Genomic DNA, 15,872 nt, shown 5'->3' with positions numbered 1-15,872 from the left:
TCATCTCCCTACAGAGAGTTGTGAATACAGCCCTGTCCATCACGTAAAGCAGCCATCTATCCATGGATTCCATCTGTACTTCCTGCTGCCTCAGGAAAACAACCAACATAATCAAAGACCCCTCTCACCCCGGTTCTACTCTCTTCCACCCTATTCCATCAGGCAAAAGATATAAAAGTTTGAATACATGTACTAACAGGTTCAAGAACAGTTTCTTCCCTGCAGTTATCAGACTTTTGAATGGACCTCTCAAATGTTAATTTCAATCTCTCTCTCTGTCTGCACCTTCTCTGTGACTGTAACACTGTATTTTGCACTCTGTTCTGCTGCCGTGACGCAATTTGTTTGATACGATCTGCCTGTACAGCATGCAAAACAACACTTTTCACCGTATCTCAGTACATGACAACAATAAATCAATCAATCATTATAATTTTATTAAATGAATCCAACAACACAGATCCAGGCCGTTCAACACAGCTGGTATACGCCAGTCTTTATAGTTTACACCAGGCTTCTTCCATTCTAATGGCCTCTTTCCATCCTGTTTACATAATTATTTATGCCTTTCTCTGTCAGGTACACATCAAGCCTCAAATTAAGTGCTTCAATACTATTTACTTCAACCATTCCATGTAGCACCAAGTTCCACATTCACTTCATTCTCTCAAATCTGGATGCTGCCCTGCAACATGAAGGTTTAGATCCAGGTTCCCTAATACAAAGTAGTTAATCTTTACTTTCAGGAGAGTTGGAAAATAGGCATCAATAATTGGATCATCTCCAATATACCCAGACCCAATTTCCATTCCACTGAATAAATTAATCCTGAGGAGATGCAAATGGGGCAGGTTTCTCGTCCTTGGCAGTATCAATGGAGCAAAACTAGTCTCAAAAAATTCAGACAAGAATGTCTTCCCCCACTGCTGATGCATTGTAGCGGCCAGCAGTAACAGGGTAAGTTTTGAACTCAGTAAAAGAAAATGCGAGTCTCATTTTCCACAAAAAAAATCAATTTGCATTCAAACCCCAGCTTACAACTTAGTTCAACATTGTTAGATTTGTTTTAAAAATGAATAAAGAGTAAATAAACATACCACATTTCTGAAAGTTTAGCTGCATTCTTAAGAGTACCAAAGCTACATCAATCACAGTACCTGTAAACATAAAACATCAAACTGTTAGCAGCATATTATGCAAAAAAACAACCACATCCAAAAAAAAGTCTGAATAAATCCAGATACTTTTGATCACTAATGTAATGATGTTAATCATTCATCACTTATTCATGGCATTGAACTTTCGTATACGATTATTCTTTTATATATTGGTAACATAGACAGTTTTCATGATTTATTGAGTCTATCTAGTGGTTACCTGAGCTATTAAAACCAGATGATCTCATGTTGAATTCTTGGCTTGTGTCCACTCCGTGAAATTCAATTCAACTCCAGGACTTGACCAAAAATATTAAAGTTTGCACTTCAGTTCAGTCATAAGGGAATGGTATACTGTTGGAGGTGACATTTTTGACTTGGACATTGAACCTAGGTCCTCTCTGATCTCTCGGATTGACATAAATGTTCATACAGCACTATTTCAAAGCAGAGTAGGGCAGCTATCCCAGGTCAATATTTTTCCCGTACTCAATACTGCAAATTCAGATTGTTCCATCAAATCACATTACTGGGTAGATAATGATGAATGGCTTTCTCTTGGCGCAAAAGTCCAGAACAAGGTGGCATAGTCTCAGGATGAGGGAACGATCACTTTGGATTGAGATAAGGAGAAAATATTTTCACTAAGAGGATTGTGAATCTTTGAAATATTCTCGCCCAGAGGGCTATGAATGCACAGTTTTTAAAATATATTCAAGACTAGATTGATGGATTTTTTTGTTGGGTGCTAAAGGAATTAAAGGATATGGGAATCAGGCAGAAAAGTACAGTTGGGTTGAAGATAAACCACAACTTTGTTGAATAGAGCAACAAACTGTATGGCCTACTCCATCTCTTATTTCTTCAGTTCTAATGTTCTCAAAGGCATTCCCTCACTGTTAAGTGACATTTCCCAATGTTGTGTCTCCCAAATTTCCATTATTTATGAATGTTCACGATAAATAAATATCACAGACTATTTGGCTATGGGGTATCAGAGTAAAGCCATATCTGATTCTCACCAAATATCCTAAATATACTTCTAATTGTACATCAAAGATGAATTATTATAGGTGAGAACTATGGCAATGGTTCTCAAATCTAAATCAGGGCCATGGCACGAAATATAAAATACACACGCAACAAACTTTGTTTTAACCGGTACATTATGAACCAGCACTCTTGATAAACTGGCAAAAATTATATGCCTGAAATACTGGAAGTTTACTGTATTATCGCAATCTCCATGATATCCCAATAGTCAGGTGAGGATGCAAGCGAGAAGGCTCTCTGCTGTTAAGTTTTATTTAAGGCAAAGTTGCATTATTATTTAAGTGATTTATGATGTAAATGATGTATACTCTCTGCATTATGTTTCTATTACCTAGCATGTGTTTTTACATTGATCAAGAGGTTGACATAATTAATTGGAATATTTGGTCAACTGGCACATAGACACGGTGGGCCAAAGGGCCTGTTCCTGCGCTGTACTGTTCTATGTTCTATGTACTCTTTGTAGGAGTTTGCAGTATGCCTGCTATGTTCCCTATGTTATCAGTGTAACCACATTTCAAAAGTACCTCCAGTGGTTGTGAAAGGTGCTGTGTACAAACAAATGAATTAGGAGCAGGAGTCGACCATTCAGACTCTCAACCTCCTCTGCCAATCGATAAGATCATGGTTGATTTGTTTATGGCACATTCCTGCCTGCCCTGATAACCTTTCACCACCTTGCCTGTCAAGAATCTATCTGTGCCTTAAATAAATTCAAATGTTCTGCTTTCACTGCCTTTTGAGGCAGAGTGTTCAAAGAGTCTAACCCTGTGACAGAAAAAGTTCTCATCTCCATCTCAAATAGGCAACCCCAAGTTCTAGATTCTCCCACAAGGGGAAACATCCCCTCCACACCCCCCCTGTCTATACCCCTTAGGATATTGCAACTCTTAATCATGTCATTTAATATGCTTCTAAACTCCAGTATATACAAATCTGTTCTGTCCAACCATTCCTCATAGACAAGCTGCCTATTCCAAGGTATTAGTCTGGTAAACCTTCTCTGAACTACTTCCAACATTCCTAAATCCTTCCTTAAATAACAAGACCAATAATGTACACAGTGCCCTCGATACAGTTTCACTAATAAATGAAGCATAACCTCCCTACTTTTGTATTTAATACCCACACAATAAACTATAACATTCTATTCGCTTTCCAAATTACTTGCTGTACGTCCCTATTAACCTTCTGCAATTCATGCACTAGGGCACCAGAGCTCTGCACTCTTTCACCATTTTTTCATTCTTGCTGCCAAAATGGGACAATTTCATTTTCCCACATTATACCATACCCACTCACTTAAGCTACTGTTATCCCTTTGTAGGTCCTTATGTCCCCTTCATAACTTACTTTCCAATCTAGCCTTTTGTCACCAGTGGACTTAGCAATGATCCCTTTGGTACTGTTATCCAATATATTTACATAAATTGTGAAAAGTTGTGGCCTCAGCACTAATCCCTGTGACACACAACTCATTACATCTTGCCAACCAGAAAATGACCCATTTATACCTATTCCTTGTTTCCTGCTAGTTAGCAAATTTTCTATCCATGTTACCACCACACCATGAGCTTATATTTTCTGCAATAATCTTTGATGTGGCACCTTATAAAATCTAAGTACATTATATCCACCTGTACCTCCTTATCCACAGTACGTGTTACTTAAAGAACTCCAATCAGTTAGTTAAACTTGACTTTCCTTTCATAAAATGATGTTGAATCATACATGTCTCACCCTTACGATATCATCCAGAATATTGGGCACCACAGTACAAAATCTGACATAACTGGTTATCAGAAACATTTCTGGTCATTTCAATACATTCCCACCAGATATGGCAGAACTGCACTTCATATGCAAAGGAATTTTGGCTCAACTACATATAGTGTCATTAAAATAGACATCTCTCAATCAATAACCTATTACCTGATGGTGTTTTTAAACAACCTCTACCAGATGCTCCCAGATAAACAATCAATAAGCTTACGATGGTACACATCAACATGCTTGTAAAGTGCATTCAATAATCTTACTAATTCAGGGAGTGGATTGTTAAGCTTCTAATCTTCATGTGTGTGGCTAAACACCTGACACTTAGCCTGATATGGGGAACTAGCTGACTGAGTCCCCATAAATGCAGCAGAGTGCCATTCTTCAGTTTCAAATATATTTAAACACTGAGCTTTCTCAATATCAACTCAACTATTATGACAGAGCTTTCACCCCTGGATTCAGACGCTAGGAAGGTTTTGCTCAAATTGCAGTGCAAAATCCAGGGAGTGCTGCACAGTCTTTGTACTAAGGAGGACCTAGCTGCTGTATTTCCCTCCAAAACAAAATAATTACATTTAAAAAGTAATCTACTAATTATGAACCACTGTAGGAGATCTGGGGGACATGATGGGACCAATTGGAAAAATGCCTCGAGTTTTCCTTCTTCTGTCTTCCTGGACAACATGGGGTATACATGCACTACAGCATACAGACCTGAATTCCTCGATTCAGTGCCCCAATACTAAATTGCAAGATCTTAGACAGGTCAACACTTATGATTTTCTTCAGATAGGAAAGGTATATTCATTTGAAACCTTTGTTCCCAATGTTATACAGCGACAGTTGATAGAAATAAGTATGGATGGAGGCAGAGGTGCATCATATTGCACTGGTTCAGTTAGGATAGAATATCCTAATCACAGCTCACAGTCCACTTGCACACTCTCTGTTGGCCCATACATCCCTTGGATAAGACACTGGAAAGAAATTTGTGGAATTATATTCCAACATGAGTAAGGAGAGGGAAGAAAAAAGGAAAATTGGTAATTATCTTTAAAATAAATAAACAGGGACCTGCTAATTTGCATGGCCATCTACTTCAATTTAGTATGTTGAAAGGTAATCCATCAAGTTTTCTTTAATTGATCTTTATTACATCTTAATACAAAATATATGGCACACATTTCCAAGAAATCAACTATTTTCTCAGGTGTGACTGAGTTAACATTGAAATAAATTCAGTTTTGTTTTCCTTCATGTGTGATCTGCAGCAAAACACCACATAATCATTTCACCATTTCAAACACGATTACTGCTGCACATTCAATGTTTTTAAAATAAACTCAATTCTATTTTTATTAATTTATCTTACTTGCACCTTCAGTAACTAATACTATGTGAGTCAGCTTGTTCCTTTCTTATTCCTGTCCTTTAAAAAGTCTTCCTCATTTCCTTATTAAAAAGCTATGCATCTCATCAGTTCCCTCACCACTGTAAATTCATTTCTACAGAAATGGATGCAAATAGCTTCAAATGACTTGTCTATTTACTCACTTTGCAACATGTTCAGAAACAATCATCTTCTTCTTAGGCTGTCATTCAAGACGAAAGATGACCTTCTTCCACTCTAGATCTGTGACTCCTGAGGTGACTAAAATACCACAGGTGGGGCAAGTGGGGTTTGGAGAGGTGAGTGGGTGGGATGCCCCGGTTTGTAAATGGTCCATCTTCTTGGCCTCCACCTGGGCCTGTCAGAGATGCTCAAGATTGTTGGCACCTTTACATACAATTCATGAGCCTACACAATCAATATTGCTTCATGATTCAGTGAAAGACATCATTACTTAGAGTGGTCCTGTCAAACAAATGCATTCAGGAGAAGGACGCATATCTGATGTCTGCCCATCCTGTTATTGAGCAAGGGAACTGTGTGCTAACTGCCTCAGATTAGAGGCAAATCCTAGTACTTTCTAGAAATACATCAGTCAAAGCCTTTTTACTTGGCTATTGGGAAAATATTCCTGCTCTCATTTGTAAGAAATATAACTTCACTGTTCCTCAACACAGATATTAATCTGCAAAGAGGCAGGTGTTAGATTTAAGCAAATTTGGTGACAGCACTGTGAACCGACCACAGATTTCCCTCCGGAGTTAATAGAACATCATCATTTTAACTGTGCACGGCTAGTGGCAGCAAGGGCCTTTACCAACTATTATTCCCATCTGTGACCATCACTCTGCACCAAGTAGTTATTGCACATCATGTTAAATAAGGAATCATTTAAGCGTGGATACAACAGGGAGCTTTGGTCAAAGGAAGCAGACGTAAAATGTACACGCTTCTCTAAACTGTAAAACAAAACAGTGAATAAAAATAATACCTCCATGATTATAATCACGAATCAGGATTTCTAATTTGTATTGCTGGTTTCTTTTGGCAGGATTCTTTCAAAATTAGCAAATCCCATGATAGGGATCATGGAATTTTAAACATAAATTGAGTTTTGAATACGTTCCTGTTTCCCCCATTACAAAGGATCAAACTGTAGCATAATTTAACTAGTAAAAAGGTCTAATTTTAAAATTGAGTTATTGGCAAAATCAGATTGACAATGTGATTAAAATTGTCTATTTTTTGTGATTAAGCCACTTTTAGTTTTATTAATCTTAAATATATCAAGTAGTATTTTTGAAGAATTTGCATTGAAACTGATTCTGCCGGTTCATGGAATATTTCATGTTTGGCAATATGCAAATGAGTTTGAGCAGGAAAAATTGTCTTTGTCAGTTCTAAAATGGAATAACACACAGGAAGAAGGATAAAATCATTTAGCTCCGCATAACCATTAACAGATAATTCCAAATGTTACACATTACCAGTTTGAAATAAGTTGAGTCCTACAAATGATGGACTCCACCAGGGATTGATGCCTACTTGCAAACTAATCAGGTGGTCAGATTTTCATTATCTCGCTTTCTAATGGATGCCATTTGCACCAGTGTTGGTTGATGGGAATCAGATGTTTTGTACTGAATGAGTCGCTGCATTTTGCAAATCTGCTCCACTCTAGCATAGCGACATCAGTCAAAACATTGAATTGAACGTCAGCAGCAAATAGGCGTTTTCCACATAACAAGCAACCTCCGCAAAATCTTTTTCATTAGCCTCAGCATGCTATAAAACTGCTGATACGGCACATCCAAAAGCTAACACGTGCAACAGCAACTTCCTTCCGAAAGCATTCTCATTTCACTGTTTCAGACAAAGACAACATTTAAATCCTCATACATCTTATGGGCTTTGAAGTTAATTTCAGTTCAACAGTAATACTAGCAGGTCAGTAGATGCTGCAGCTGATAAACATACCAGTCCTGGAAATATCTCCTCTCTCTTTGATAAAATACAGCTGATTTTAATAGAGACCAGCTTACAGTGAAAACATGCCAAAATGTTCTTGTTTACTGCTAATTACTGCCAAATGTGGGGCTCCTTTTGTACTCTAAACTAACATCCACTAAACCTGTCTCAGATGTCTTTGATATTCCTTTTATATTACGGAGCTGTTTTTGAAGACAATTCCACACTGTAATCAATGTGCCCTATGAGACTCCAGAGGCATGGAGTGTTATTATGCATAGAAAATGTGAATACAACAAATTACAGTCAAACCTTGTTCTGGTTGGGAATAGGTTGAATTTCTGTGTGCATTTGCATGCAGAAAAGGTCAGGATCATAGTAATGTGTGATGCCCCCACGCTTTCAAAATTACTAACTAATACTCATACATGAAGAACAGCCAATTGAATGAAATCATCAAACAACCAAATCTATGTCAGTTTACGTAATGAAAGGCAACTTACTGAATTTCTACAAACAAGAGATGGAACAAAAGCAGAAATTGCTGGAGAAACCCATCAAGTCTGGCAGCATCTATGGGAAGAAAGTAGAGTTATGTTTTCAGTCCAGTGACTCTTCATCAAAACTCTCGACTTTTTTCTAGTTGGAGTGGGAGATCACCTCATACAACAAAATAGGTACTATATATCATTAATCAGGGCCAGATTAGTTTCCCTGCACCACGTATGATAGCCTAAGAGTACAGAGAGTAATTATTAAAGATTTTATTTTCCCTGATTAGCCTAAATTTTCTCTTCACCAAAATGCCTGCATGGTGTGTAGATGGGGTGAAGCATCTCTATATCATGGGAAAGCTCAGCATGTCTAGCAGCATCTGTGGAGAGAAATCAGTTAACATTTCAGGTTAAGTGACCCTTCCTTAGACCTCAGACCTCAGACCTCAGACCTCAGGCCCAAAACGTTAACTCTGATTTCTCTTCATAGATACTGCCAGGCCTGCTGACCTTTTCCAGCAATTTCTCGCTTTGTCTCTGATTTACAATGTCCACAGTTCTTTCAGTTTTCATCTCTATATTGTGATGCACAAGGTATCACAGCAGTATGATAGGGTGTCCATCATTAGTTACACGTTCATACCAGGAGGGTACATAGCGCCCATGGAACCACATTGCCAACAGGAACCCAAAGGGGAAGATGAAAAAAATTGCAGCACTTGACATGCGTTTAGCAGTCAGGCAGATTAAAGGTCCGAGGTTCGACATTACTGACCAATCGTTTCAACAAAAATATTCAATTTCAGGATTTTCACTAACCTCAACATCTGCAGTTTGGAAATCACAAAGTTATGATGAAAGATCATCAACCTGGAGTGTTGACTGTTTCTTTCCCCACAGATGTTGCCAGACATGCTAAGTATTTCCAGCATAGCCTGCTTCTATTTCAGATTGCTAGCACCTGAAGCAATTTGTTTTTATTTCTCCTCACGAATGGCACTGCATAGTGTTAGAAGTCATATTACTGGGAGAAACAGGAGGATACCAGAGTACTTAGTACTTAAATGGAGATCTATTATTTCTGAAAAGGTCTTCAAATCCTTCAATATCATGAGAGGTTCAAATGAACCCCACATTTTGTGTGCCCTACACTCATTATCAGGAGATATTTTGACCTTGTAGGCCAACAGTGGGCAGAATTCACTGCCTTTATGCTAACAGCATGTTGTTTGCTGCTAGTGGGCTATTACATGCTAAAATTATCAGCATGAAACTGCCCAGCAGCATTCACACCAGGACCTTAAATCCACCAACATGAAATCCGATGAACCACCTGCTGAGCCTAGATGATGCAATAACTATTAACACCCCTGCTGTTTTAGAGCAGATGAAAACAATGTTAATGTGAATAGTAATAGCACAAGATAAACATTCTGCATGGCTGCTGATCCAATAACAGAGTTACAAAGTTTAATGAATACACAAATTACACAATTGCCCTTATACCTGTAATTTTAATTGGTTGAAACATGGAAGAAGAATCAAATATTAATGGAAATTTTGAGGAAATCAATGATCTTGAACATTGATAGTACCTGCGCCAACTGCTATAAGAAAAAAAATCACTACATTTAATTAACATTAAATTAGTCTCAGGGGCATGATGATTAATGGGAACACATAACACTACATTTAATTGCAATAGAATATTTTGCCCCGACTTTTCACATCGTATTCCAATAGGCAGCTTTCTGCAGTTTAAAGCATACAAAATCAAAAATAAAACTAGTAACAAGTTAAATATCATCCTCCATAGGAGGTAGGGCTTTTGCCTAAAGACTACAGGTAATTCTGCTATAACTCGTGTTTCCTTAAAGCAAACTGGCTGTAACGCGATTGATGAATAGTGGACGCTGTTTGGATAATGCAAACTTTCTACTGTACAGTATAGTGATTTTCTATAGCGATTTGCCTATAATGCGATTTTCTATGGCAATATTCTATGGTGCAATTTTCTATAGCACGAGGTTGCACAAGAACGCAATTATCGTGTTATAGGAGAACTACCTGTGTGCACAAATACGTTGTGGTAGAATTTGATACCTAGCCAATTGTTGTAGTCTTCAGAGTAGCATGGGCAGTGTCACTGGTATGCCACTTTGTCATGCAATGACGATGAATTTAACACAAGGTGTATTAATGACCGGGCTTCACACTGCAGCTATCACTTTTCTCGGCAGTCAAACTATGGTAAATGGAGATCAATTGATTTGATTCAGTTACAAAACTCAGCCACATCAATACTATTTCCTTTGTGAAAGTGTATCACACAAATACACTTCAGAAATTTATTGAGTTACGGTACTTGACTAGAAACCCCATGGATAGATCGTGGGTTTAATTTATGGAAAGTTATGAAACGGATCTGAAGAGATCTGGTGCCTCCATGATAGTTATTGTATTATTGCAAAAATAGAATAACTAATAAATCAGAAAGGGGCCTCCCACTCCTAACCAGTCTGCTGTACATGTGGTTTCAGTCCCATATTATGTGGTTGAAATTCAGGAAAGAGCTTTCATCTGGAGCATGGGCATTGAGCAGAGCAATAGAACTGGCCATTTTGCTCATACTGGATGGTCATTTTTAAGTCATTTTCATAACTGGGCTTTATACGCATAATGAGAGCTGAAGTAGCAGGCACAGGCAGCTTCACAGATGAGCATGTGGTGGAGTGGGTCAGACAGGGGAGGGCTTCTGTGGACAAATCCAGATTTTAACAGGTCCAACTAGCATTGGAGGTCAGTTGCTAGCATTAACGGGCCAGAAGAACGCTGTAAAATTTTTGCAGACTATTCAGGCTAAGGATTGGATGCTCTTTCACCCATCAATTTTATTCTGTCCTCTAACATTTCTTCAATTTGATTTCAAAATTATACAGTCACTATGGAGGACAAGTGTGAAACAGGCTGGTAGGCTAGACGAGGTGGATGTTAGTAAGGATGATGTACTAGGAATTTTGAGGAACTTGAAGATAGATAAGTCCCCCGGGCCTGATGGGATTTATCTCAGGATTCTATGGGAAGCGAAGGAAGAGATCGCAGGGCCTTTGGCGATGATCTTTTCGTCCTCACTGTCCACGGGTATAGTGCCGGAAGATTGGAGAGAGGCAAATGTCATTCCCTTGTTCAAAAAAGGGAATAGGGATAACCCCGGAAATTACAGGCCAGTTAATCTTATGTCAGTGGTGGGCAAATTATTGGAAAGGGCTCTGAGATAGGATTTATGATCACTTGGATAGGCACAGTTTGATTCGAGATAGTCAGCATGGATTTGTGAGGGGTAGATCATGCCTCACAAACCTTATTGAATTCTTTGAAGAGGTGACCGAACACATGGATGAAGGTAGATAAGTGGATGTGGTATACATGGATTTAAGTAAGGCATTTGATAAGGTTCCCCATGGTAGGCTCATGCAGAAAGTAAGGAGGCATGGGATAGGGGAAAATGTGGCAGATTGGATTCAGAATTGGCTGACCCTTAGAAGAAAAAGGGTGGTAGTGGACGGAAAATATTCAACATGGTGCTCAGTTACGAGTGGTGTACCACAAGGATCTGTTCTGGGTCCTGTTCTATTTGTGAATTTTGTAAATGATTTGGATGAAGGAGTGGAAGGGTGGATTAGTAAGTTCATGGACAACACGAAGGTGGGTCAAGTTGTGGATAGTTCGGAGGGCTGTTCTAGGTTACAAAGGGACATTGATAGAATGCAGAGCTGGGCTGAGAAGTGGCAGATGGAGTTTAACCCTGAAAAATGTGAGGTGATTCATTTTGGAAGGACAAATTTGAAAGCAGAATACAGGGTTAACAGAAAGATTCTTGGCAGCGTGGAGGAGCAGAGGGATCTTGGGGTTCATGTCCACAGTTCCCTGAAAGCTGCCACCCAGGTGGATAGAGTTGTTAAGAAGGCGTATGGTGTGTTAGCTTTCATTAATAGAGGGATTGAGTTCAAGAGCTGTGAAATTATGCTCCAGCTATACAAAATCCTGGTTCGGCCACATCTGGAGTATTGTGACCAGTTCTGGTCGCCTTATTACAGAAAAGATGTGGAAGTGTTGGAAAAGGTGCAGAGGAGATTTACCAGGATGTTGCCTGGAATGGAGGGAAGGTCTTACAAGGAAAGGTTGAGAGAGCTAGGGATTTTCTCTTTAGAACGATGAAGGATGAGAGGTGACTTGATAGAGGTGTACAAAACGATCAGAGGTATAGATAGAGTGGACAGCCAGAGACTTTTTTCCTGGGGTGGAGGTAGCTATTACGAGGGGGCATAGTTTTAAACTGAGTGGAGGTAGATATAGGGGAGACATCAGAGGTAGGTTCTTTACTCAGAGAGGGTAGTGGAGTCGGCCTCATTAGGGGCATTTAAGCGGCTATTAGATAGGCATATGGATGATAGTATAAGGTAGGTGTGGAGGTTAGATAGACCTTAGGTTTAGGGTAAAAGTTCAGCACAACATCATGGGCCGAAGGGCCTGTACTGTGCTGTGCTGTTCTATGTTCTATGAAACAAGCCAAGTTCGGTATCTCAGTCAAGATGCAATGGTCTTCTGCGAGTCTAAACAGTGAATATCAACTGGGTTTTAACGAAAAGAACTTTACAGTTGAACCCAAAACTGTCCTCATTCAGCATCTACAGGAACCTCTGATATAGACCTGTGGATAACAGGCACAGTTTCAAACTCTGGAAAGTTCTCTCCTCTCAATAACAACATCAAGATCTGTTGTAAACCCCAAAGTAAACAAGGTTATCTAACAAAGCGCCTCCTTAACTTGCAAAGATTGGCTAATCCAGTAGATTATCTCACTTCTTTAGGAATGCCACTCAAATGCAACTAATCCAACTGGTCCAAAATTGTGCAGGTTAGGTGGATTGACCCTAGTAAATTCTCCGTAGTATCCAGGGATATGTAGGCTAGGCGGGTTAGCCATGGTAAATATGGGGTTATGGGGATAGGGTGGGGGGGCTGCATCTGGGTAGGATGCGAACTTGATGGGACAAATGGCCTCTTTCTGCACTGTGAGGATCCTATGATTTAAACATATAGTAGAATTTTAAGAGAAAATTGCATTCTGGATTTGGTAATTCTTTGCACTGGTTTTAAAAATGTCATGCTGGAAGGTCACCTATTTTCCTGGTGAATTAATCACCATTGCAGATTCTGCTAACTCTAGTTGTTCTCGGCCTTTGAGGAGGTTCCAAACATTAAACCAAATTGCTTTAAAATGCTGCCCTTGCTGCACTAGTTCACAGCAATCTGCATGTTCAGCAAAATGCAAATATATTTCATCAGGAGGTTTAGTAGGGGTGGGCAGGGAACACCCTTTAAAATGAGCATAATTTAGACTGGAATTATGGATTGTGCCAACAACAGGAACTCTACCCCCCTGAATCGAGAAGAAGTTTGTTGATGTACATTTTTCTGTTGTTAATAAATGATAAACATTTATTTAAAGATGAATATAATTTGATTAGCACATCAAGCTTATAATCAAGCATGGAGGCTTTGGTGAACTTCAGTGCGATACCTATAGTAGAGCCCTATCGATTTCCCTCGACACGTACTAATTCACTTTGTCTCAATCTTCCCATTTTCTCAAACATATTATTTGCTTCTTCTTGCACAACTGCACAATGCTCCCAATTTGCAGAAAATAAGAAACACTGGAGCAGAACAAAGCCATTCAGCCCCAGAATATGTCTGGTGTTCAATTAAATTATTGCTTATCAATGTCTCCATTCTCTGTCTTTGCACCATAAATCTTGACACCTTCTGTGAAAAAAATTCATTTCAATCTTGAAAATTTCAATTCACCCTAGCTTTTTGGGAAAAGAGTCCTAACTATGCATTACCTTTTCTTACAGAAAATGTTTCCTGACCCACCCTTGCACACCAGTTTAAAACTTTTCTTGAACATTGTGAAATAATCCCACTGAATACTCAATATCCTGTTTATACTCAGTCCCACACTTAAGCAGTGAAATCAGAAATGTTGTGAAAGGATGAGGTTATCATCTTAGGGCAGTGTTCCCCAAACATTTTCCAGTTGTGACCTCACATTTTGAAAATTGTCACAACCCCTCAATGATAGCAGTGAGTGTGGGGACTTTGGCAACCTGTAACAGGGGTCACCATTGGCAGGGGACAACACGACTTTAAGAGTAAGAGCCTGTTGGAGCAAGAACACAATTCTGTTGTAACACAGACTGAGCTCCATGATGGCCATTGCTGTGTCAGAACTCACAAAAGCAAAGTTTTAGGTGATGACTCCCTTGTTACCACTGCCTCCATTTTTGGAAGCCCTGTCTTTAGACCAAATGTATTGAATTAGCACTCCTGACAGCACTGCTGTTGCAGCAAGTCTATCAAAATTTTAAATGCAGAAATCAGTGCATCCTGTTAAATTTTCCATCAAATAGAAGAAATTAATGGAAAATCGTGCAGGAAAAATGTATCTATTAATCACATGTATTTCCAATGTGTGTTTCAGGTATTCAAAATTCTGATTAACTGGCACCAACTTCTAAAATATCTTGGCACAGTCTTAAGATTACCCATTGCACCAAAAGGTGTACATTCTTAATTGTGTACTGTGAAAACACCATGTCATCCCTGTCATGACCCTGCCCTGCAAAATTCTGTCTTTCTCATCTGTGCATCTAAACAGTTAGTGGTCAAATTTTCTTGGCTGTTCCAGTGGACTTGCAGTGTTGGGAGACTGGCAGAATAGTTTCAAAATACACTGGACCTGAATACAACAACGAAAAGGGAAATTTCCCCTTTAGTCTTTTAAGGAAGGGGTTCCTTTGAAGGGGCTATAGGGAAGATAGGAACACTATGTTAACAGCTCATGCTTCCCTTGACTGTATGATGTGCAGCAAAAGTCAGTGCTACAATACATATTATTGAGGGCTGCATACCGGCAGGAAGCCAGGGAAGGGCATACCACCCTCCCTCCCACCCACTCAAACTATATTTGCCCTCCTTGGATAAGAAAGGAAAATGAGTCATACGCAATGGTGAAGGCTTGAACATTCTCAAAAGAGCAGTTGGGGATGAAGGTGCCCAAGAGGCTTTGAAGAAGGAAAAAGTGTGCAAGGTAGTTTAATACGCTTCCTGGCAAATGGATGGTGCCTTGCGTAAGTGAGTGATTTTAATCATACATATCTCACTACAATAATACCGAATTACTATAAGAAAGTGAACTCGTTCGAATTGCAAATTGCTAGGTCTTTAGCATTTATTAAACTTGTTATTTAGGACACAAGTGTCCATAATGTTAGCAGACAGTGAGTGGCATTTCTTTCCACAAATTTGATTGCAGTGGCTGCTTGTAAGGGTAATTATAACTCTCTGTTCAAGAGTGACAGATTAAACCAGGTGCAGGCTCCATTTACTTACACTGCTAACCTGTCATTTTAATTCTGGTAGATGCTGGTCCTAATAAATTAAATTAGAAACCTCTTAGTTTTGAAAGATAGAACAAAAACAGCTGCTGAAGACAGACGGCTGGCAGTTTAATTAACATTGAGTGAAATGTTCAAAGCAGGCTTGCTTCCTTGTGAAGCAGCACAGCTATGCACCTTGTCAGAAATTACTTTTCCTCAAGCTCAACCAATATCTAAGCAACACCACAGTAATTAAAACCCCAATCTGCTATTATAGTATGTCGCAAAGGAACCATTTACCACAAATAGCCACATACTTTGCATCTTGTTATCCACATGCCTAATGATTAAAATAGCTAATTCATGTGCCTCAGGAAAATATATTTTCTTGAAATGAGATGGCACACTTTTGGCAGGCAGCATTTTTCATGAATCTTTTTCCATTCATCTCTTCCTTTTAAAGACATAATTTTAGGGGCCTGGTCATAGTGATGAAACCAACTGACTGAGTAAGCATTCTTCTTATGTGAATTTTGAGGGAATATTTCAACCAATGTCTACTACAGCCATTTTACCCGTGTCTTTA

General features: G+C 39.0%; 1 protein-coding gene across 4 annotated transcripts in view; it reads right to left on the bottom strand.

The window, feature by feature from the left end:
- Positions 1–15,872, bottom strand: part of raraa (retinoic acid receptor, alpha a) — a 348,546-nt gene that overhangs the window by 112,670 nt on the left and 220,004 nt on the right. For 3 of the 4 annotated variants that reach the window (XM_048614479.1, XM_048614478.1, XM_048614480.1), the window contains one exon: positions 1,098–1,157. The exons of the other annotated variant lie outside the window; for it this stretch is intronic. In XM_048614479.1, coding sequence (XP_048470436.1) covers positions 1,098–1,122 — 25 coding nt within the window. In that variant the 5' untranslated portion in view covers positions 1,123–1,157. The remainder of the gene's footprint in view (positions 1–1,097; positions 1,158–15,872) is intronic. 4 annotated transcript variants of the gene reach the window in all.

Source organism: Rhincodon typus, chromosome 30 (genome assembly GCF_021869965.1).
Source record: "Rhincodon typus isolate 14 chromosome 30, sRhiTyp1.1, whole genome shotgun sequence".
Lineage (NCBI taxonomy): Eukaryota > Metazoa > Chordata > Chondrichthyes > Orectolobiformes > Rhincodontidae > Rhincodon > Rhincodon typus.
Note: the sequence above shows the minus strand (reverse complement) of the source record. Positions and strands in the feature narration are given on the sequence as shown.